At 40.8% G+C, this 25,466-nt stretch overlaps 1 protein-coding gene and 1 non-coding gene across 2 annotated transcripts; one reads left to right on the plus strand and one right to left on the minus strand.

The window, feature by feature from the left end:
- The first annotated feature begins 9,295 nt into the window (after nucleotides 1–9,295).
- LOC145450665 (uncharacterized) lies at nucleotides 9,296–21,628 on the plus strand. Its single transcript, XM_080329174.1, has 12 exons — nucleotides 9,296–9,513; nucleotides 10,978–11,017; nucleotides 11,075–11,215; nucleotides 11,304–11,383; nucleotides 11,450–11,547; nucleotides 13,077–13,194; nucleotides 13,265–14,197; nucleotides 15,440–15,683; nucleotides 19,176–19,329; nucleotides 19,395–19,503; nucleotides 19,639–19,784; nucleotides 20,977–21,628. The coding sequence occupies exons 1-12, from the start codon at nucleotides 9,462–9,464 to the stop codon at nucleotides 21,154–21,156; spliced, it is 2,295 nt and encodes a 764-aa protein (XP_080185300.1). The 5' UTR covers nucleotides 9,296–9,461; the 3' UTR covers nucleotides 21,157–21,628.
- Trnaa-ugc (transfer RNA alanine (anticodon UGC)) lies at nucleotides 14,455–14,527 on the minus strand. Its single transcript has one exon. It is a non-coding gene; the product is annotated as a tRNA-Ala (tRNA).
- Nucleotides 21,629–25,466: the final 3,838 nt, after the last annotated feature.

A 25,466-nucleotide genomic window follows, 5' to 3' on the forward strand; every position in this document is an offset into this window, starting at 1 on the left:
ACAGCGTGGACTTGCGCGAACTTACTGGCGAAAACATAACCAATTTTAATGTTTACAAGACAACTTTCGAGGCATGCTAATCTACGCTGGCTGCAAGATAATTCTGCGCACGTTATTGTAGACTCAACCGTCGGTTTCATGAAGAAATTGACTAATATAGACCATTTCTCTTTGTATATCTATATGCATATATACGTGTACTCGACTATGTATACTCGACTTAAGTTCAAAGTCTCAAGTCGATAAATATATCAATGATGCAGTAAGTCCACGCTGTAAATATGTGGCTCTTAACCTGGATTCAATCGAGGCAGTCTCAGGGGCTCGACTGGTCAAGCCTTCAAGATATTTCTGGGAAATAAGGCATATACAAGCATATACGAAATCAATAAAGCAGCTGACGCTGCCGTAAAAATGTTTCGAGAGAGGCATTTTCAATTTTAAATCTCGCAATCCTGAAATCGATACTTAAATGCAACTTTTCTACTCGGCCAGATGGATTGTTACTATAGTGTTGCATTAAAAACAAAAATTAATTTGAAACAAACATGTTTAAAAATCTTTAAAATTGTGACGCCGCAGTTGATTGATGAACACAATATTTGTTGACTCTGATCAAACAAGTGTTGCTGACTAACTTTTGGGCGCTGCATTCAAAATGGCTTAAGCTTTTCACTATCACGTCAAGTTTTTGAGTTAGGCGCACATATCCCATTGTCCAAGAATCCACAAAAAGTACCACATTTCAAGTAAAGTAATTTTTTGCATATATCATTTGAAGAACTACGGAGAAAACGGAGGTAACTCAATGATCTTAGAGTAAGTATTCGCTCTGCAGGACAAAAAGTACGATATTATGGGTACAATTTTACGCTTGTAGCTGTTCAAGCGGTGGATTGTCTCACTTGATAAGTTCCACCTTTCCCGTTATCTTTGTTCCACCACCATCAGCTCTTGAGAGATACCTTCTCTTTGCTTATAGCTGACTACGCCAGGTTTTCTGGGAAATTAGCAAGATGACTATGCAAAAACATGTATTTTGATGCTCATGTTGCAGACGAGTTCGTTGTAGCTTCTGAGCAATTTCGATATAATTTTCTACCCGTCTATTCCGAAGAAATCGCATGACAATATTTTCAAATGATATCCAGGATTTCTTCCGATTCTGAAACGATCATCTTTGATCAGTTATTGCCGAATTTATGGACCATAAAATCTAACAGCCTGAATCCTTGCATTGACGGGCCAGGAAACGTCAATCGACGTAATAGAAACATTTTATTTTACTTGACAATGCCTTATAGATTGCTTTATTAGATAGAGATATACCTTCAGAGGTGGGAACATAATTTTCTCTCTGTCAAGAAGTACTCATGTAGAATGTCAGGATCAACAGGTTCAAGGCAGTGTTGGGATCAAGTCACTACCTTCGAGTCACGAGTCAATTCGAGTCATTGCACATTTTGACTCGAGTCAAGTCAAGTCAATCGATTTTCAAAGGTGACTCGAGTCAAGTCAAGTCACTCGATATTTGGAGGTGACTCGAGTCAAGTCAAGTCATGTCAAGTCAAGTCAAGTCACGAGTCAAGTCACAATTCAAGTCAAATTGAATTTTCGAAGTATGAGTGATCATTCAAATTCATTATATTTCACTAGCTGTGTTAAAGAGAGATCAATTGGTCATTTATCTTGAATCAAATAACGAATATAAAGTTAAATATACATGCAAAAATGCGTTGTATCGCTCACGCACGCGTAGAACTGCTATTAAAATACGTCAGTAACTGTAGGCTATATAGCTACATCAGGGGTGTCAAACATACGACCCGCCAAATGATTTCATTCGGCCCTCCAAGCAATTCTGAGTATAGGTGGATTTTATCCAACATATTTCCCGAATTTGTAGTAAGAAATACTACTAATAAATATTCCTTCAAGATAGCAAATTTTGAGTATGTTCATAGACCACATTATAGCCACCCGACAGCGGAGTTGTGATTTCTAGTCGTCGTCAGGATAAAATCGCTGACATTGACATCCAATTCCGAGAATGCGAAAAAGTGCATATATTGAGTTAAGAGTTAGTAATATTTTGGAATCATTTGACTGGTGCGGCCCGCGAGTGATCTGAATATTTGAATCCGGCCCGCGACGTCAGTTGAGTATGACAACTCTGAGCTACATGCTACATTCTCTTTTTATCAGCCAAAATAGAGGATCGAATACGAAGCCTCGAGAAGTTGAACGAAATCGATATCGTAGGCCTACATTACACTAGCCATCTATACACATCCGTGAGAATATAAACGCATAAAATATATTTGCTCGATTTAAATCATACAAGAGGGTTGGTAAAGTTGAGCGCTGTGCAATGTAAGGACAGAGCCGTCCAATAAACAGCGATACGTTGCTATTGAATTAATCTGCTACTACAACAACGCAAGCTGTGATCATTTCGTTTGCGGTCAGTGTATTTGTGATGTAATGATGTAAGATCAGTGAAACGTACAATCAGTGAATGACTGGATGCTCTCACAAGTGACAACGGCGTATCGTGAATAATCCGAACATGCACAAAATACATTGATTTAGTCGACAGCGTTTCTTGATGACTTGAAATTGACTCGTAAATTTTGCTCCGAGTCACTAGTCAATCCACATTTTTGAAGCGCCGAGTCCAGTCAAGTCAAGTCATTTTTGCAAAGTGACTCGAGTCAAGTCAAGTCATACGAAAAAGTTGACTCGAGTCTGACTCGAGTCAAGTCATGACTCGAGTCATCCCAACACTGGTTCAAGGTCACATATCGGATTCCAGTACCTCACCACAAAGTGCGTTTTTGATCTCTGCTATCCCACTCACGCAAATAGCAGTGCTACATGTGTATTTGTGTTGTCTGAAAATGAAGAAAACATAATATTTCCAGGTCGAAACATAGCCAGGATCGGTGACGTGCGATGAGGTTAATGGCTGGTGAGGCGCGGACACCCCCCCCACACACAAACACACACACACACAAAGTACATTTTAAAGATACCCAAAATGTGAATATTAACAGCAGCGGGTATAGAGAACATTTTCTTGCACACTGAGAGCCGTTGCAATTCCACATTCTACAATACATGTAGGACTGGTCGCTATTGTGCTAAATGGGCAAGTTTAGACGGATAATAATTACTATCTCTTCAAGTACCGGTATAAATTATTCGAAGCACATTAAAATAACAACCTCATTTACAAATATTTTTTCATGAAAAAACACCAGGTTTGCCGAATTTCGAAAGAAAATACACTAGGTCAAGTCAAACTACACTAGATCTAGGGTAAAACACTAGGAGTGGCACCACTGACCACAAACAACGACAACGCAGGCTATGTAAGTATAGCTATCACATACCGCAATTAAGGGTGATAGGTATTGCAGTTGAACACAGCATAAAGGCCACAAACAACGACAATGCAGCCTATGCAAGTAGCTATCACTTATCACAATTTAACGTAGCCATGGATGGAAAATACCAGGGCTGTAATGACTCGAGTCAAGACTCGACTCGAGTCTGACTCGAGTCACGATGTTCTCATGACTCGACTTGACTCGAGTCATTTTTTTCAAAATACGGAAATGACTCTCGACTCGACTCGAGTCGATCAGTGTATTGACTCGACTTGGACTCGAGTCATTGCGCATGACTCGAACCAAGTCATATGAATCGACGCTCAGTCGGCCAAGACCGACATTTCATTGTAATTTCGAAGAATTGTAAAGCAACCACCATGTTAGGATTTCGTCTATTGGTACTGGTACTTCAAAATGCGACCAGAAACTGCTAAAAGTGAGGAAAATTAGTATATTGTAAATGCGAACCATTCGATATCACCAAACATAGTTATAAAGTTGGGTTGAACAAGATTTTAACCGGAAATTGAGCAGTCAACATCATGACTTGGACCGTGGACACGTAATTCAATTAGTGTGCGTTGGGGGCCGGAGACATGAAAATTGAATTTCCGAATTAAGAGATTGTGAGAGTTTAATTAATCTTTGAGAGATTATGCCTTATGTTGCCTATACTAATTGAATTGACCATTTTGTTATATACGTAATTATATCAATAAAGTATGGAAATGCTGTATGACTAAATTTGTGAAAATTTTCATATTTTCTGTGTGTCGTGTAGCGCTAAAACTTGACGTCATAGAAGAAAACTGGCAGGAATTTTGGAATCAGTACACCAAAATTATTCTGGATCAAGTGCGCAATCTAAGTCAACAGATGTTTGTCACAAAATTGTTCCCCATGCAGGTTCATCATGGTTCATATGACGAAAAAGGATACTGACCCTCGTCTTAAACGGGCTAAAGAATCTTTGACCAGCACTACATCGTCATACAGCATTTACGTTCCGTGGCTCTCATCATCGAAACATCGATTCCGTTCCAGGTATAGACAATTATACGTTTTAAACTGTTGCACCGACAACAATTTCGAGGGCTTCAATCATTCCATATTGTACACGTCGGCTATCTCTAGTGCGAATCGTCCCAAGACTCATACCATATGTTTTCTCAAAACTATTTACACAATTATGATATAATTATTATTTTCTGGAAAAAATATCGCTTTTTCATGAACTGACATTGGTTTAAAACACAAGGTGCTTTAAAACACCTCTTGTTTTAAATGCAACTCAAAGTGTCACCGAGCAATGTAAATATAATGTCGATGCCTTTCACAGCTCTGCAACTGTTCGGAACAATGCCGATTTTCATCTTTCTAGGTGATTTTGCGGGGTTGCAGTGCCTTGACTAGTTTACAACTTACCTTTAAAGAATTAGCGTGATAGATGGCTTAAATTGTTACCTATTTCATTCACTTACTTTATGGGCAGCTAACTATGAGACTACCGAAAGAAGAAAATTTCATTTTTCAACTGCGAGGGTTCGGTGTCTTGTAAAAGGATAAGAACAACTGCTGTAAAGGTCAAATACGAAATCAACTTCTAATCCGGATTTACAAAATCGCTTCCTTGTGGAAATGAAAATCCCAAAAGGTTGTGAGTATCCACAATATGAAGAAACGTTGAGGAACGAAGTTGAGAGAGAGAGAGAGAGAGAGAGAGAGAGAGAGAGAGAGAGAGAGAGAGAGAGAGAGAGAGAGAAAGAGAGAGAGAGAGAGAGAGAGAGAGAGAGAAAGAGAGAGAGAGAGAGAGAGAGAGAGAGAGAAAGAGAGAGAGAGAGAGAGAGAGAGAGAGATGGTATTCCTTTTCGCCTGCACCATCGAGATGCTTTGACGACGGAGATGCGATACGGGCTTCTTAGTAAGGTCATCTAGTCTGCCCCCCCCATATTGTTTTCTCCTCCATGCTACCCGTGATTGCTGAGCGCCTAGTAGGATAGCCACTGATACCAGTTTTCGAGTTTTTGGTCTGACCCGGCCAAGGATCGAGCCCACGACCAGCTGATCAAGGAGCCGGACGCATCACCAATCACCATTACACTACCTCGCTCGGTGTAGTATCTCACTACAGTCGAATCATTGCCTTTTAGGGCCAACGTTTACAACAACTGACTGACCAGTGCCGGTTCTTCATCAAATAATATCGATGTATCCTACTCTCTATTATGGTTGGTAAAACTACACCAACGATGTGCTGCATGACAAAAATATGCTTTCAAAATTAGAAAACCATTGTTCGTACCAATCGAGTAAAATTAGAGCATTAGGGGATTTGGAGGTTCGCGTTGGCAAAAGAATGTTTTCTAATGCGTCACGATGTACGTACATGCTCGGAGAATAACAATATTTGACACAAATTTCACATCTATGGTTATAATTAATTGCATTTCAAATTGGATTTGCTAGCTGTAGAACAAAAACCGCCTGTGGTCCCCATGGTCACATCAAAACATGTTAGAGCTAGGTAATGATTGCGTTATGAAGAAGTTGCATTGTAACGTCCACGTATATTTTAAGCATTACACGAGCCGGCAAGGTCACAGGCTCGCGTTAGTGTTTATGATGAACTTTTTACGAATCGGTAAAACAACAAACTAAAAAGTTACGACAGAGAACATATACGACACCATCCAACAGGGTTTTTAGTCTCGGTCAAGCGGTCATCAATGATGAGGAAGGCGTTGACACTAAAATCATTTTAATGCGACTGCTCTGGGAACAAGGCTAGAAATTCAGGGACTCTCAGGCTAATTGGTAATTATCTAATCCCGTAATTTCAATCATGACGTCTTTACGATGTATTACCGAGAAATGCCACAGAGAAAACATTTATATTGCTCTAATCGGTGTAACAGCTCATCGTATGAGGGTTTTAGGGGCAAATCGCCTTGAAGGAATCCGATATCGCTAAAACGATCCGTCATTGCAGATCAAATATTCAGTCACACGTGAAAGAGCTCGTTAAATTATCTTCTTCAAGCTTCACACCGTTATAGGCGTCTCTCATCATTCAGAAGCCGTATCTGGTTGCTGTTGGGATTAACTTGCACTTGATGTAACAAAAGACAACAAAACGCAATTCCAAGTAGCTGTAACCTGTATAACCTTCATGGGGATCGAAATGGCATATAAATACTCCCTGGTCGATGACCAAGGCAATCAAGTGTCTGCACCCAGATATTTGTCATCGAATAAAACAACAATATATAGTAAATATGTATGTGATACAACATCAACTATAGCTTTTGCTCTGACAGACGAGGCTTTGTCAAGATTTGTCAATTCTGAATTTTTAAACCTCAGGTTTCCTTGTGAGTAGCCCACAAGATTCAAGTGCTACTGCGAGTGTCCGCCTTAGTTTTCTTTCCACACTCCACAGGTACCCCAATATCTGTCGATCATGGTCAGTTTGCAGATGAGCGATGTAAATGTAAATGCTTGATGTGAAATCGGGTAGAGTAGGGTCTTTTAATACATAGAAGTACATCAAGCAATTAACCAATATGCTATTACCCCAGACATATCAGATATCACCCTGAAGAAAATACCTGAACCGACATCCGACTCAACTTCTGATCATCTTACCGTTACCAGTGATGAGGAAGAGCAGCGAACGGGTCAGTGACACGCGGCTCGTGGAAATTGACAGCACTCAGAGATTATTGTTTCGTGACATCATATGCCAATATTGCTCTTGTACCTGTTAAGCATTGAAGTCTTTTCCTGATCTAATTTTTGGCTGCCCATTACTTTGGGCTGGTTTTCTGCATAGCATGCTTTGTACATAGTCTTGCGGTGATGCTATGGTAGGGCGGTTTTGTCCATCCACTTGATAGAACCAATATGTATTTTACTATAGATCAGTCTATCTACTCTGTATACCCTTATGGAACAGACTTGTTGCGATCCGTGCGAATGGTATTTTCCGTATACCATGAACGTGTACGCTCCAACCCGGCGATATTTATATCATCATTATCGGATCAACGTTCCCGATAACGCTTTGCAGCGGATGAAGGCACTTCACATCGCGTTGCAGGGGGACTTCTAATCGTGATGACGTTCCTCTCTTCCGTATTTAGATTTGCCGATGTTCAAGCAATAACTACATATGACAAAAGTACGCGCGCAGAAGTACGCGCCGATTTAATGATAGTTATAAACTACAACTCGCCTTGCATGTTTTGCATTTCGCCGTAGAGTGCGCGAGACAACGGAAGCGCAAATGGGCTGTTTTGATTCTGGGAGCAGGAAAAGATGCCACTTAGCCTTAGCCGAAGTAATTGCGATACTGATAGACAGGGATGGGCAATAATATGAGGTTTATAACGATTTTGGCCATAATGCCGTATGAGATGTGTGGTACAACGGATAGATTCACCTGATAATTTTTCTTCTGAACTTACATAATAATAAGTGGGTTACTGCAATACTCAGTGACTAGATATAGGATAGTGGCACGTTTCACAGCTGCAACACCTATGGGTTGATTATTCAGGTCTATGTCGACTCCAGAACTCTTACCAAAGTACTGTCGTGTGCTTATTAGGCTCCTCATCGTCACTCGATTACTACATGCTATCTAACAAAAGCATAAAACTGGGGTGGGCCCGCTTTCATACTTGGCTCGCTTGCTTCTTACATGTGGCCCGTGACGTTATTTCGCATAAGCATATTGGTGATATCGTAAATATATTTGTGTATATTCTTCCACGACTTACTCGTGATTTGTATTTAATTTTTCATTAACTTAGCCTGATGACGCTTAAGTTCGGTGCATATTGAATCACATTGAACTGCTTGCTGTATTGTTGAATTAATACAGCTACTATAGTTTCCCTGTATTTGCTATTATCTTCAAGGTAATTGTGAAAGTATAATCGTAATTTACAATCGTTAGATCATTATTTATGTTGTTATATATATATAGAATCTGTTCGTGGTATATGTCATCTGATAAATTGGAAAGATATCGTGGCGAGGAAGGTTTTTTTTCGAAAATGGAATGAAAAAAAAAGTAGTTTTTGTCGAAATAAGTTTTGGATATGCTGCAATTAACCTTCTGGTTTTGATTTCGTGTACTGTACACATCCTGGCTCCATCTCCGCCTCAGATTTTGGCGCGCGCTACAGAATAACTGATGAAAACGCTGAAATTAAAATTGAAAATAGCAACATTAGTAAACACCGTATCATTCGCACCGTGTAACGACTTATCAATCCTCCATTCACGAGAAAGCACTTCGCGCCCGACGTGACATCTTTCGTGAAACAGAAAAATTATGAAATCCATGCGTCTCGCAATATTCAATATTCAATACTCCCGACCTGAAATGAAAATGGGGCGTACTGAAAGTCGGCAGCTGAGGATTCATAATAAATAATATCGACCTGGTGTAAAATGACCAATGGAGTCGAAACAACATCACCAATAACCAACAACAAAAACAGACATATACTCGAGACAGATTGATTGTAGAGTCTTCGATGCTTTCCAGCTGGATCCATTTAGAATGAAAATGTTAATAAAAGCATTGAGTTCGCGCGGGCCATATACGAAACATATCACAATCGATTATAATCATTGGTCTTGGGACATGACGATGAAACCACGTACTTAAACAATGATACATCGACGTCAAGTGCGGTTATTCTTTTTCATGAAGCAAGTATTATTTACACAGTTGAGTTTAGCATATGCTTGGAAAGTTTTTTCCCATGGAGATCATTCCTGAACGGTTTCATATAATTGGCGTTACAAGGAAGTTGCAATTATCTACTCAAATAGGTAGCAGGTGATTAATGAGGTAACACCTATATCAAATAAACAATGCCGTAGTGATGTAGTCTATTTTTGCTATTACAGAAAATACGATCTATAATAACCACGTAACGTGGATGCCCTACACATAGGGATTATTATCGAAAGAAAAGGATTGCTAAATTCAATTTCGAGAAATCAGATATCGCAAGACGTAATAATCCGTTGAAGATAACAAGTTCAAACATGCACCCTATTATACTGGTTGTGGTATCGCAAGCTTTCATAGTTACACAAGGTAAGATGGTAGGCTATTTACGAGGGATGGCGTGAACGTGAGGTTCAGGTTCGCGTTCTGTGAATTAATTATTCACATCAACGAAATTGATATAATGAATCCATTGATGTCTATTGTAAAAAATCTATCAGGCGTACGGGATCTATCTTGATTTGATAACCTTCTTGTATCATAAAAACCAAATCCGTCTGATTGGGGTGTTGGCTACTTTATAACCTGCTTTTGAGATAAATGCGGAAAATATTGATTTTGTGGAATTATTATAGCATTTGATTGTTCCAGTTGATACATTAGGGGACTTTTAAAAAGTCAGCATGTAGGCCGACTTCAGCATTGGGGCATAATATGGCCTGACTCGTCGCTAGTTATCATCATGTACAAGTACATTAATATATTACTTTGCGCAAATGTTGGGTTGGAAATAGCAATATGACGTGACGTCATAGGTTCACGTTCGCGTTCATACGAACCAGAACCTTTCAGGGGTTCGCACCATCCCTATACTATATACTCGCACGTTTTATATCGATACATTACATACCATGGACCATAGTCCTTTTCCGCCTTTCTGAGAACAACCCGGACTTATTTGAAAAACTTCATGCGCACAAGCCACAACCGAAAATTTGTACACAAAAAGAAAATGGAGAGAGTTAACACTTCTTTATGCAGATTCCCAACAAGCAAGCTACAGGTTTATTAACGACTCGGTTGCTGTTGAATATTGCTGACAATTTCACACCAGTTAGGCAAAATATCTTGCGCCAAATCTCCCCTCATTAGGCCATCAAATGTCACATGAAGAAGACAACTCCTCATCCTCGTTTTGATGCCAAAGTGCACTAAAGCCCTTTTCGGCCAAATTTGTTGTGGAGTTTTGTACAAGAGCTTCAAGTGCTTGGATGGTCAGGTCTTTAGACCCGCTTTCGAACAGACTTTTTATTACTTAATAATCATTTTAATAATAGTGCGCACATCAAAAGATCTTAAAAACAACGATTATAACGGTGTCCAGCGTCCAGTGACAGACGCTGAAGAGCTATTATCACGTTTATTTGAATTATTCCACGCCAGAAAAAGTGAAAAATATGCATAATTTTTATCCATACTCATCCGCACTGCAATCATTTCCATCCGCACAAGTGCGTACCATCCAACAGGCTGAAAAGCACTGGTATGGATCATAAAAATCTGTTATAGGCTGTCTTCTTGCTCTACCGTCTTTCCGCATGGCATAACAACCCATATTGACGATCTTTTTCCCGTCTGTACATTGTCAATACTATATCCCAGGGGGCTTGTTTGATGATATCGACGTGTGTAATTTTCATCTTCATAATCCAAAGTATTTTCAACCGTTATGTGCAACAAATTTTTGGAGAAGGGCTATAATATATGAGTACCTCATCTGCGCACCCTTACTGGTTGATGTCGCTGATGTACTCAACCAATCTTACTTTTCAGCTGACATATTCATTAGATGTCCAACAAGAGAATCAGACAAGTGAGGCGATGCTTTGGCTGGAAGATATATATCGTTATCGCTCGGTTATAATTATAGGAAAGGCTGTGGACATCAGGGAATAACTCGTCAACAATGTATAGCGATAGGATGCTGTTATCAATCTAGTGATATTACCGAGACAGGACAATGTTATCGCTCAGTAGTAAAGCAACACGAAGATACAAACACACTACCCGGGTAAACAGATTTCAAGATATGTTCCTTGATTTATTTGGCTGTCTGAGGCCGGGATGTAACTTTCTAAGTCACACCACGTATGTCACAGGTCAGCAATGGACAGAGAGGCTGGGAAATATGAAAATGCGTGCCTCAAGACATACGAATTGTACCTTCTAACATCGAAAGGTAGCGAATCATTTTTCAATTACATGACGCTCGCGTCGCCTTATCGGACTTGATTGATATCTACAGGAGATCGCGAATGCTCGATACGTACGAAAAGGAGATTCAATTGCTTGCCAGGTGAAGATCAGCACAGCATCTTGAACAAATGTAGCACATGTACCAAGGTGGGCGAGTGTACTCTATGCCCGTAGTCGGTGTCCCATACACCTGCTATTATTTTGGGTATTCCAGGACAATATATTTGATACCGCCTCATCTCTAAATATATATGTTTACCCGGTTCGTGATGAAATTGTTTGAGCCAATATGTAAAATGAAGACGACGGGGATCGATTCCATGCAAAGTGCGCGTTCTACCTTTTGAGCTGTACAGCCCCATGCCCTTTACGTGTTAATGTCGATTCACATTCTTTAAACAATGGACAATCACATTGATCCTTGTTTTCAAGTGCAATTATCAAACCGAGAGTTAGTTTTGCTATGAAATCAGTCAACCATATCACTTTAATTACTACATAATATATCACAAACGTCCGCAAGTGTGATTTATGCCTGTAATCAGAGACATGCACGCCTGTACTCATTTTCGCAACGTCCCGCCCGGCGTTGGCTTTCTGTCGTCATTGGCGCATTCGAACGATATCAGCATTGCCAGTATATTAATGTCCGGTAGGAGCAATTATGTAACCAAAATACTTCTTTGTGTAATCCACTATATCAGGATAATCAATAAAGAACTGAAAAACATTACCACAAGCCATCAACTGCGTTCAATTAATTATGACAACCGATCTCATTTAACTATTTTTTATCGTTGCAGTGAGTGCAATGCTTGAAATGTCTATGTTGAACATATAAGTCAACCTAGAAAATGGGTGATTAAGCAAGCATTCAGTTTTAGACTTGTAGACGTATCCATTCGCGAAATGTAGATGTCTATCCTTTCGTGTTTCCAAATATATATAAATCTATAAAGTTATCAGAATTTTATAGTCTCATCGGTTTTATGAATAAAGGCACAAATGACGCATCACCCATGCTCGACCAGGACTTGGAAATTTGACAAATTCGGGTTAGACTTTTTGGTTGTCTACCATCGATGACTACGGGTAGGGTTGCATTTAAAATAAATGGTTGTTTAAAACACTTTGTTTAAACCAAGTTTAAAACTGTTTTAAATAAAGGTCTTTAAAACATTGTGTGTTTTTCAAGTTGTATAATTGTGCCTTAATTGTGTAAATACTTTCCAAAAAACGTGTTGTATGAGCCTACCGACGATTACCACCCGATATAGCCGACGCATACGATATGGGAGGGTTGGAACCCTCAAAATAGTCGGTTCAACAGCTATAGTACGTGGATATTTCGTAAAATGAGGTATATTTACCCTATATTTTCAATTGTCCATGTCAATCCAAGATGACGCCACAATCGAATATTTGTGACGTCATGGTTCAAAAAATAAAATCTTGTTTCAAACAAGGGCCGCCTTGTTTTGAACATGTTTGTTTTAAATTGATTTTTGTTTTAAATGCAACCCTAAATACAGCAGGTTTACCTCACGGTAACCAAATCAACGATGCCATCATAATTTTTGCAATTTCAAAATGCCTCATTAAGATCGTCGATACTAGACCATATTAGTTTTTTGCGATATTACGCTAAATGCGGATAATATTATTATTTTCCTCAGCTTGGATGTTGCTATGATCATTCTGCGGTTGGAAGTGGCGTACCTTACTGTTACAAAACAAAAGAGACATCCAAATCACCGTCTCCGCCATCTGCGAAGCGAAACGTACAAGAGACAAGTACAGACAACCAGTACACCGCATATACTAATTTATCTTTTAACATCACGAGACCTCATCTATTCCATAGGCCGGTCGCTGAAACCTAGTTGGACAGAAATGATCAAAAACGTGGGATTCGGATCTCAAATCCGGAAGAAGCCAAATCCAACATCTATCCAAGGACAAGAACTGAAGAGTCTCTTCGGGTCGTCTCAAATTCGAAATCCCTTTCAAACTACGGCGGCTGCAAACAATAATCAATTAAACTTAGAATCACTCATCAAAAAAAAGTTGCAGAGCGATGTCGCGATGACAGACGGAGGCGATACTGGCACTAATATTCAAAAGATTTTGTGGAAAATACTACTGAACTCCGCGATCGACACGCAGGAGTCGAATCCGATACAAAACAACTTCGGTAATGATCATGCCAGACCCGGGAATATGCACGGGCAAGCCATGTCCGGATTCGCAAATAACTACCAGCAAAACAATCAAAATATCAGACCTGGGCGTACACATCAAGGCATCAACACTGCATCAGGGTCAAATCAATATTATACGGGCAATCGTCATATAAATGCGTTAAAAACCTACCTCGGTTCTGGCAGCAACGGAGCTCATTCGAGCGGACAATTTCAATTCGGACAGCAATTAGGAAACAACCCTCTTTCAAACTTTCTTGTAAGACGGCCGAACGCTGGGAGCATCGCGCCGGGAGTTGGGACGCATTTGCCTGGATTGCCTTCTCTTAGCCAGCTCATGTTTCCCGATAGAATGACGAATTCAATCGGTGGATCGTCGCTAAACGAGGGCGGAATAAGTGTGATGGATCGGCTGAAGCAGCTGCTTTTCGAGTCTTCTTCGAAAGCGCAGCAGGCGAAGAAGACCGTTGATACAAGCGATGAAGGCAAACCGGATCAAGAAAATAAGTCGGACAGCGGCAAAAGCGTATCGGACGGAGTCACGATCTATCACGAAAACTCTACCTATTACAAAATTAAAGACACCTGTTATCCTGGTAGGTCAAGATTTTGATAAGGTTTCTCGATTAATATAGTCGGTATACCCAGTAAAACCACACTTTGACATCCTGGCCCGCTCGAAATATAATTATACAACAACAACTTCAGGAATCGACAAGCCAGAAATCTCCAATCATTATTTTTATCTACTACAAATAATTCCAAATTAAAGTCGGAGGTCTCATTTGATAGCAACACTTGCCTGATCCGCATACAGCAAAATTTTCCTCCGAACTGTCGAGAAACATTGATATGGAGATGCCGGGGATCGATCCCGGTACCTCGCACATGCAAAGCGCGCGCTCTACCATTTGAGCTACATCCCCATCTATAAGCTGTCTAAATGTGCGATGTGTGATTTCACTCTTCGGACACTCCAGTTGATCATTGTGTTCAAGTGCAATTAACAATCAAGGGTTCGTTTTTGGAAGGTTGTCAGTCGACCTTGTGCCGTACGTTTCCAATTTAAGTCATGCATGTGATAATGTATGCACGCTTTCGCGGTTTCAAAACGCGCAATAGCTGGATTTGTTTAGGTATTGACCGATGATAACGTTTGATCACAGGTGTAGAAATATATACTCTGCACTCGAACTGTGTGTTACTTCTAGGATGTGCGGATATTTTGATAGTATTACTAGACTTCGCTTGTGACAGTGCATGGGCCCTAAGCATAAGTTAACCTCATATATGTCCAAGTAAAATAAGACGCCGGACGCCGGGGATCAATCCTGCTACCAATCCCATGTATCCGGGCGCTCAACAATTTGTGCTCACCAACAATGTTCTTGGAGAATGTTGAATAACTCATTGAATTTGATTTGAAAAGTCCCCCCCCCACCATTGGATTGATTCTGAGGTTCATGGTAACGAGGCGACACTTTTTTTGTTTAGGATGTAAATTTTGCGATAGAAATTGGATCCACTTGCTTTAATTTTAATGTTCCCCACTCTACGAGACCTCAACCTTTTATATATTTCTCTATCACTGAATAGAAACGTGATGGGAGTGAGCGCATGCTTTGCAGTAGAAGTGTAAATGGTAAAATATAGCCACTTGAGTAAGTAATGCAGGCATGCAAAATATACAGGGGTACTCCGAAAAGGTACTTCGCTACTGACCACCTCTGGGTAAAATGCATACCTATTGGACAATGTGCAAGTGCATAGACAGTCACGGCTCCATATATAGAGAAGTCGTGAATTTTATGACTCGGTGTCTCTTGAACGCATTACAGAACACTGCGGAGCAATAGGGCTCAGTGACACGCCGCCAGCTTCCAAGAGAATAGTCGGCGGCCAGCCGGCCGGGCAAATCCACTACTGGCCGTGGATGGCATCATTTCGACGCAACTTCTCTGACGACTGGAGTTTCAAGCACGTCTGCGGAGCGGCTTTAATCTCGAAACGATGGATCATCACGGCGGGGCATTGCTTTACGTTTTACCGGTCGAAGTCGGAGAAAATCACAGGACGAGTCGAGTAAGTGTCCTCCTGCATGTGGATATATTGTAATGGGATACATGCCCAGATCTGGTTAAAGCAGTCGTTGTCGCTACTAAAGTACATGTATAATCTACGCCCTAACCTTCTACTGGATTGTGAGTCGTGGTAGCGATTTCGAAGACGTATCCAAACTACTTTACGTGAAAGTGGAAATAAATTTAAAGGTCTTTTTAGTACTCAAGGAAGTATCGTCAAAAGTAGATTTGGTGAAGCGATCGAACGGGTTTAGCAGTCCATAGAAAGGAGATACTTTAGAACTGGCAATGTGCAGGGCGATTTTTTCTTTGACCTAAAAACTGAAGATTTTGAGCTAAAATATCAAAATTTTGAGATTTTTTGACCCTCAAAAACTTAATTTTCCGAAATTTTGAAATCACGTATGTATATTAGGTGTTTTCGCAGATAATGTTAGAATTGTACTACTCTTCGTTTCCGGTTGGAACTGTTTGTCCTTACGAAGTGGTTTGGCCTGAAAAAAACTTTTTTGACTTAAAACTGACAAACCTTTACATCAGTGGTTCCCAAACTTTTTCGGTGTGAGGGCCAAATTTAGAATTTCAGAGTACGGTCGGGGCCGCACGAATACTACGGCTATGGAACGGACCCAAACAGTCACCATGGCTATTTCGGAGTAGTTTTATTGCCCTGGCAAGATTTCAAAACTGTACACTGTTTACCGCTACTTATCTGCTGCATTGGGTGTCCGTTTAGTGAATCAGCGAATCAGCTTTTCTCGCCTAAACGCGCGAAGCGCGAGTAATTTCTTTAGTTTCATGACTGAATCGGTCAATATGATCGGGAATTGCATGTATTGCTATCAATTTTCGTCCTGTCTCTGTTAACGTAATCTGATTTACCGGTAGAGCTGAGTGAGGCGTGTTTGAAAAGGCATAGGCCCCCTCAATAGTAATTAGACATCTCCGGGGGTATACCCGTTGGCAGGAACGTAACAGCACTTCGTCAGGACCCCGGGCTCCCATAGGGTGATAAACTGACCCCGCATCACGTTGTTTGCTTTTGCCACGAAAATAAAGTTGTACTGTTTAGTGAGACAGCGCGAAGCGCGAATATTTCGATAATTCATGATAAAATCGGTGAATAAGATCGGGAATTGCATGGTTGTCCTCTTTGCCCACGTAATCAGATTTACCGCGCGGTAGAGCTGAGGGAGAGGTGTCTTTGAAACTGCAGACCCCGTAATATTAAACATCTTCGGGCGGGCGGGCCCGTAGGTATGACTTCTTTACATGATGTTATTTCGTGACATCCTGTCTGCTATATCAAAAAATGCAGAATTGCCCAAATCTACTAAAGTGAAAGATCACACGATTTCAGCTTGGTATTTCTTCACTGGCATATAATTTTCCTTCCTGCGGGATGGTATTTGTCTTGTGAGGTTCAGATTGCCAAGACAAGAACATTCGGCGCCTGTCATCTAGGCGCCTATATGGACAAATAAACCTATATGTATTTTGTATATATAACGAAGCTTTTGGTATTTCGAAGTTTTTGGTCAGCATAAAAGCAGTCCTTTACGGCTTTCTCGCTGCCGATCGTTCTGACACACTTCTTGGAGTCATTTGTTACATGGCCTAAAACTTTATATGTCTTGGTGCGTTGTGGTGCGGTCATGGCCATTGGCCAATGCTGATATGCCCATTTCTATAAATCTTGCGTATTTTTTCTTGGGGAAGAGTACCCAATAATCAAGATAGGTGGCGAATTAAAATCGCGCATAGCGCGAAAGATTTTTGAAAAAGTTGCATAAATTTTCAAAAAATACTCTATAATTTATGCTAATTCACGAAATAATTTTGGGCCCCCTTCGAACTCGGCCCCCCTCAATTGGGGGTTCGGGGTGCGGCAGTTACAGCCCTGACTATGGGACTACCAATTATGCTGCTTTTTGCCAGCTAAGCAGTATGCATCTCGGCGTATTCAACCGTGAGTCACGTGTTGCACATCTAGTTATCATAGGGTTACCATACGTCCTCTTTTAAGATGATTTGTCCTCTTTTATGATTTTTTTTAGTGTCCTCGGAAGACGCCCAAATGTCTTCTTTTTTGAGATTTTGTCTTCTTTTTGAGGATTTTGGTTACATATAGGGCCAAATTCGACTGACATACATCAAGTCAGCACTGTAGGAACGCTACGGCGGCTATCTCGGGAGCTGGACCGGAAAGTTGACCTTTTTTTTCAGCCAACCACCTGTTAATGTGAAAGAAAAACTCTATTTTCCGGGAGTTGAGCCTCTTTGTCTTTTTTAGTCAAGCGACCACGAAGTGGGAAAATCTACCATTTTTTCAAGATTTTCCTCCGGTTTTGAAAGTTATCAATACCTATTTATATCTATGGCTACAGTTCGTCCATCTGGAATAAGTTAGGGCACATAGCATTGAAACAGCAGTGACGTAACGTTAGCAGTCTATACTGACAATAACTTTCCTGCAATTCTATAATTAAAAACTACAGAGGCCAAGCCAAGCAAGAGTATTTTATAAATCTAAATTTTATTTTTTGTCATAAATCGATTTCTTAATATATTTTGGGGGCCGCAAGAAGGCTATCTGGGGGCCGCACTTGGGAATCACTGCTTTACATGAAAAACTTTATTTTAACGAAATATGGACCTATGAAGAATTCCAGTAGTTACATCACGCACTGTGGTAGAAATAATTAAAATTTGTTGAAAACAACGAAAGTTACTTTCCTACTTTCTCTGGTAGAAAGTGTCTGTCTTTCCTAAGTATCTTCCCAATAATGGTCAAAGAACTTTCAATAGCAGCAGTTGTTGGCTGGCAACACTGAAGTTGTGCGTACATTGCTGGTGATATAACGTGTTGCTTCATTCTTACAATGTTGTCTACATTACAATTATTCATCATGCGCGTCTTGATGTAAGAAACGATGTCCACGCAGTCTTGCTTCAGTTAGGATCTTGCGGTTCGTTGAAATAATACCATGTCAACCTATTTGTTTCATTTGACCGTTTATGCTACGATTTTGACAATTTTGACTTTGACTTTTTGACATGTCAAAAAACAATCGCTTTACTTATAACATTTCAAGTTGTAACAATCTCCGAAAATATATACAGTTACCCTGAAATTTAACTCATTTTCACTCACAAAATACTTTCTACTTTTCAATTACTTTCCAATATGCCTGGTGGGCATTGACTAAATATCGGTGTATAGATTCGTGGGCACGCGGTTACAATTTGCATAGCTAAAAACATACAGACCGTACGTGGACAAGGAGTAAAAAGAAGTAAATTGAATGTTCCACTCCCTGCCCCCGGAAGTGATCTATCGCGTTCAGCACAAATCATCAATGGGATAAAAACAAACTACTATACATTGCATATCCTGAATAAGGCTATGCGTGATCCAAATTTGTTATAAATATGGAAGTTAGCCCTCACATTCTTGGTAATTCATCCTATCTTATCATTTTATCTGTTTCAGAACAGAGATCAAGTCGTTCGCAGTTTGGTTTGGCACATATTTAAGATCGGGTGTTGAGCTTACATCACAAATTGGTCTCTTGGAGCGGTTCGTCGCCCATCCAAAATATGACTTTGATTCTTTGGAATACGATATCGCTGTCGCCAAGCTAAGGGTAAGTGGTGTCGTTGGTGATAAATTCACTACGCAAGTACACAGTACATTATTTTTCAAAATCAGGAAGATGTATTCATCACTCCCTTCGTTCGACCTGCATGCTTACCGCCCAAAAATATCTATCTGACAGCGGGAAACACAGTATGGGTGACTGGGTGGGGAGAGACACTGAGTAAGTGAATTCGAGATTACTACAAATACGTTGTCCCCCATCAATTGTTGCACATTAAAACTGTGACCATATCGCGACATAATCTGACAGCGGGCCTTGTTCTGTTAACACGGCGCAGCATTCACTTCGTTGCAGATGTCGGCGAATTCGGTAATCGTTTGAAGTTGAAAGAGTTGCCTCTTCCCTTGATAAGTTTCGACAACTGTAGGAAGCATTGGAACACGTATCAGAGCAAGGACTGGATATGTACGGAGGAGGCCTACCTGGAAGATGCGTGCACGGTAACGGATTAATGACTAACATGGATGCTATAGTGCCACAATTCACTGTATTATGGAAAGTGCCTGGATAGACCACGAGTTCTGGACGTTTACCCTACGAAACACTTACAATAATCTGCAAGGTTCTCGTGTATTCTTAAATCTTAGGTGAATCATGATAAACATCGTCACAATGGTGACAATGCACATATAACTACACATATAATACATTACTATATTGATTATAATGATAGATTATAAAATGATCCATGCATCAACAAATTGTTGAAAGAATAAGACCATTGATATTCAATTTCGACACAAAACAAAAACCTTATAATGAATACTTATTGCGAATCAGTGTCTGCAGTCCCCTGTCAGATAACAGTTCAGAAATACCAGGCTTCACCTTGGAAAGACACATCGTATAGTTTGGTCGGAACGCAACAGCGTGATATAAATTGCCTAATTCCAGATGAGCTTATAGCGAATGAGAATTGAATTGGAATTCTAGAAGGATGATGTTTCGATTTTGAACCCCAACTTACCCTGCACAAGACGTATACCACCACAGCAGTCACAATTCGACTGTTGGTCAGGCCGAATTGTACCAATTATGGCCAATACGGGCGATTCATCACAAATCATATGTATCCTATTTTATGTTGAGTGTGTGTCTTCACCTCCACGGAACCCCTGAGATTGGCTCACGTAACCGTAGTGTTCCATAGAATACCGGGTATTAATCGCTGGGCTTGACAATATAATATATACTGCTGGCTATGGCGTCTTACTAAACCCCCATCCGCAATACCAATGAACTCGACGATACTGCTGTGTAAAATTACGCGGTCATTTCCACACCAGCTTCTCGCAGTCGCGAGATTTCGATTTCAAAATAGGCCGAGACGTTCTCAACGTAATATAGTGTAACCAACTAATTGGTTCCCAGAGTTGGCCAGAGACGAATTACTTCTACTTTTTCGGAGTACTCAAGTAGGTTTAGTTAGGACTTAAATTTGTAACAGTTTTCAGTTTTTTAGGCAGAAGTATGTGCCTGCAGTACTTACTTTTTACTTACGTGGAAATCGCTACCAAAAATCTATTTATACTGTTATAGACATTGACATTACTTCTACCTATATTAAGTATCGGCGACGACTACTTTGATCTGCTAGTTTGCTATGTCGATAATTATCTTTCTCCATCGAAGGGTGATTCGGGCGGACCTCTAGTTCACGAGACGGTCAAGAACACGTGGACCATCGTGGGCGTGGCTATTGCCGGGACGAAAATGTGCTCAACGGAACGTCACGATCTGAAGCCAGGCATCTACACGAACGTGGCATATTACAGAGACTTCATCGACCACGCCACGATGGGAGCATGCTGAACAGTGGGCATTCTCGCGTGTACCAAAGTGACGACATACCTACCGACTTTGAAGTTCAGAAATATTCGAAGTTTGCCAATGGATGCCGGTAGATAAAACCAAGTCCCTTCCAGATTGCGATCGAAACGACACTAACGGAATATAACCCACTTGGTACAACTATAAGCGTTAATCTCCGGGTGACAGTAAATTTTGCGCTGGATTCTTCGGGCCTTCGGTTCGTTCTTATCTCTTTAGGAGTCTAAACTCTTTTAAGAATTGAACAATAGAACGAACTATATGATAAGCTACTTAACGATCACGATATTGTGCTATATGTTCAAAATTTTCTCTAAAGCTACAATACATTCCTTATGGTACACACAATTTGCCGATGACTGCCGTTTTTAGCTATAGGTATTGATTCGTGTGAATTTGGATATATCGTGTATACTTTGGCTACATGTGGAATTGAACATACTGGTACAGCGGTATTTGTGGTTAGTTGATCTTCCTGTCGATTTTGTGAAGAAGATATGACCTCACGTACAGCCAGATCGAATGCGCTCTGCAGAATACGCTCTATGAAGCGGACGCAAATTGCAGTTAAAAGTGTGAAAACACTTTGCAGCAGCCATTATCCTCAGACAGCCATTCATTCTTAATGCAGCTAAAATAATTTCACGAAATGTACCGTTCCATTACTCTATCACTCGGGTATCGTTGTCACGCGTGATCGCTTCTTAACCCTTAGCAAGCTTCTGGCGCACATGACTTCACTCTGTCCAGTGTTGCCAATTTAGCGATTTTGTCGCTAGATCTAGCGATTTTTTGTTCGCTTTAGCGACAAAAAATATCGATCTAGCGACTAGCGATAAATCTAGCGACTTTTGAAAACTATTTAGCGATTTTCTAGCGATTTTTTCCGAAAATACCTGACATCAATCAGTTTTGAACAGCAAATTTCATGCACGTTCACCATATCTATGCGCGCCACAGCATCAGCACGCATCGCCGATTTGCATTCAGATCGCGTGTATGGACTGGACATGAACGTCTCTACTGACTTTCCTGGTCATGGCAGCGAAGTTGGTCATATCTTTCCAGCCACGAAAATCGGCGAACTCGTCCATATCCTGACCAATTGACCCCCAATACGAGCAATCACAATAATGCTCGCCCAATGAAATTTGTTATACTAGGTCCGATATGTGAATTAATTCTTTACGCCCACGCCGGACGAATATATAGGATTCCCCTCCTTCCAAAATAGAAACCGCGAGTTACAAGATAACTGATAAAACTATTGTGCATCGGACTTTTGACACCAACGCGAGACGTAACAGTAGGCCTACGATAACAGACCCGACGAAAGAAAGCACTCACAATGAATGGAAAAGAACTAGTTGAAAGGGCCGCGGCTTCAAAGAGATCAACATCGAAGAAGAACTGTGACATCGGGCACTTTAGGCCGAGGTGGATGTTAGAGTAGAGGATCGCTACTGATGCATGTCGTTCTACATCCTCCTATCTGTTCATGACATCGCATTGTGTCTTATCGCATTGTACATTGCGTGTGACTTGTTCAGATAAAAATATAACCCAACCATGTTATGTTATGTTATATGTTAACACTACTTGTACCAATATCGAGATGCAACAGGGAACGGGTTTAAATCGCCCTCCCCCCAATTGCTCGAATATGGAGTTTTATATCTGATTCACGTCAGATAAATGAAAAAAATTAACGAGTAGGCCTACGTCGCGTGCTTTTGACAATAACACAAGATGTAACAACACTTTAATTATAGAAATTAAACATGGAACGGCAACGACCGATTTTGCAGCTTCGTTCCGCTTCGCCGAGGATGGAGTGGAGAGTGGTTTTGCGTTAGCGACTGTAGGATTTCTGGCAATCCAAAAGCTATCCTCCCGAGCACAGAAATTACTGAATCTGGTCTTGATCGAAAGCCACTGTTGCACCGATTCTGAAAATATAAATTAAAATAATGATCAGGCACTGATCCACCTATAGAATCCGTCCTCCAAGTCGAAATATCGGCATTGTTCGAACAATCGGAGAGTCGCAACGGGTCATTGTTATGGTCATTGTGTTGCGGTTACCCGATTGTTCTGAGCAATGCCGATATTTCAGACTTGGAGGACAGATTCTAGGTGGATCTGTGCCTGATCAATATTTAAATTTATATTTTCGGAATCGGTGCAATAGTAGGTTTTGATCAAGACCAGATTCAATAATTTCTGCGCTCGGGAAGATAGCTTTTGGATTGCCAGAAATCCTACAGTCGCTTACGCAAAACAATTCTCCTCTCCAGCCTCTGCGAAGCGGAACGAAGCTGCAAAATCGGTCGTTGCCGTTCCATGTTTAATTTCTATACTTTAATACTCAAATAATCAAAAAAAAATGAAATCACGAGTTTGTATGCGTGCTGCCGGATAACAGAAAAAGATTATTAAATATACTTTTGGAAATAACTTTCTTCGGAGGAAGCTTCAATGAGAATTAACACGCTAGGCTACTTATGCGGAGAAATGCCATACGTAATAATTTATACCAGTGGTTCCCAACCTTTTTTGACTCATCGCCCCCTTTTCAAACTCCACACCGATCATCGCCCCCCAAATATTGGGAACCGAAAAATGGGCATACAGACTGAAATCACCGGCGAGTTGACTAAGAAAATAGGTCAACTTTTCGGCTCAAATTCGAAATTTCACTTTCCCAGCTAAATTTTGGTGAGTTGAGTAACAAAAAAGGTGATTTCTCCGACTTGATTCCAAAAGGACCATAACAGCACTTCGTCCCCCCCCCAATACGTTTGTCTTGACCCCCCCTGCATAGGGCGATAAAGAAAACTTCTGCACCCCTCATACCCAACTCTACCGATACCTCTTCACCGCTACTTCTCAGCACAAATTGTTGGACTCATCAGTTAGTCGGCTTAATTCGCGCGAAGCGCGAAAAATTTCCATCATTATGATTGAATCGGTCAATATGATCGGGAATTGCATATATATTGCTGTCAATTTCTTATCTTCTCTCTGCTCATGTATTCAGATTTACCGGTAACGCTGAATGAGGTGTCTTGGAAAATGTAGGGTCCGTAAATAATAATTGAACTTATTCGGGCGGACCCGTGGGTATAATGACTTCGTTACGTAATGACATTTCGTGGCCTGTCTGCTATGTCAAAAGATATTCAAATCGCCCATACGTACTAAACTAAAAGATTCTCACGATTTCTAATTGGTATGTCTGCACAGGCAATTAATTTTTCTCTGCGAGATGGCATTTTTTGTGGGGTTCTGATTGCCAGGACAGGAGCATTTGGTGTCAGCCATTTAGGCACCTATGGACAATTAAATATATATGTCTATCGTATATATATCGAAGTCGGTCAGCATAAAGGCAGTCCTTTTCCCTAAGGTTTTCTCGTTCTGGCACACTTCTCGGAGTCGCATGTCACATGGCCTGAGACTTCATATGTTTTGGTGCGTCATGGTGTGATAATGACTGACGCCGAGATGCCCATTTCTATAACTCATGCATATTATTTCTTGGAAGACGGGTATCCAATAAGTAAGAAATATGATACCACGAAAGAATTGTGGGCCCCCTTCGAGCTCGGGCCCCCATCCCAATTGGGGGTTTTGGTGTGGCAGTTACGGTCATGGACGCCAATATAGCCATTTCAACGCGCCATCGCCCCCTATCGCCCCCTTCGTCCGTTTTCGCCCCCTATCGCCCCCTTGGCTATTTTCGCCCCCCTGGACCGACAAATCGCCCCCTGGGGGGCGATATCGCCCACGTTGGGAACCACTGATTTATACCATTGACCAAATGGATGGACAGTAAAATAAAAATATAATTGGATAGTAAGCCGCTATAAGTAGTGATATATACTTAGCGCGTTTGCCCTCCTATTATTTTCTGAAGTGCACGTCGCTACTTGTGTGGCCTGTAAACCCTGTGCGAGTCAGGTCGTGTTTAAGTACACCAACCTAGTTGAGCAAAGGCAAGCAATTTTCCGCAATTATCAGTATATCGCATTGCGTATTCACGGACGCATCGAGCAAGCCAGCAAGGCACACGTTTGTACATCGAGGATGGCTTCACTCAATTCCCTCTCGGCTAGGGTTACCATATTTTGCGATCCGAAAAAGAGGACACTTTTCAAAAATTATGAAAGCTGTAGTACCGGCCAAGAAAACTGGTGGATTTGAAAATATTTCTACCGAAAATCCTGAGAGGTCATCACTTTCTCTCGACTGCCGAAAAACCTGCTTTTTACGATACTTTAGTGATGTTG

Source organism: Botryllus schlosseri, chromosome 11 (genome assembly GCF_051294905.1).
Source record: "Botryllus schlosseri isolate E-star chromosome 11, Bs_hap1, whole genome shotgun sequence".
Taxonomy (NCBI): Eukaryota; Metazoa; Chordata; class Ascidiacea; order Stolidobranchia; family Styelidae; genus Botryllus; species Botryllus schlosseri.

Bases quoted from the DNA above. Each gene is read 5' to 3' on its own strand.
- LOC145450665 (XM_080329174.1), top strand. From the start codon at position 9,462: ATGCACCCTATTATACTGGTTGTGGTATCGCAAGCTTTCATAGTTACA. The intron at 11,018-11,074 runs GTGAGGCGATGC...TTATAATTATAG, and splicing joins CCAACAAGAGAATCAGACAA to GAAAGGCTGTGGACATCAGG. The intron at 11,216-11,303 runs GTAAACAGATTT...CGTATGTCACAG, and splicing joins GATACAAACACACTACCCGG to GTCAGCAATGGACAGAGAGG.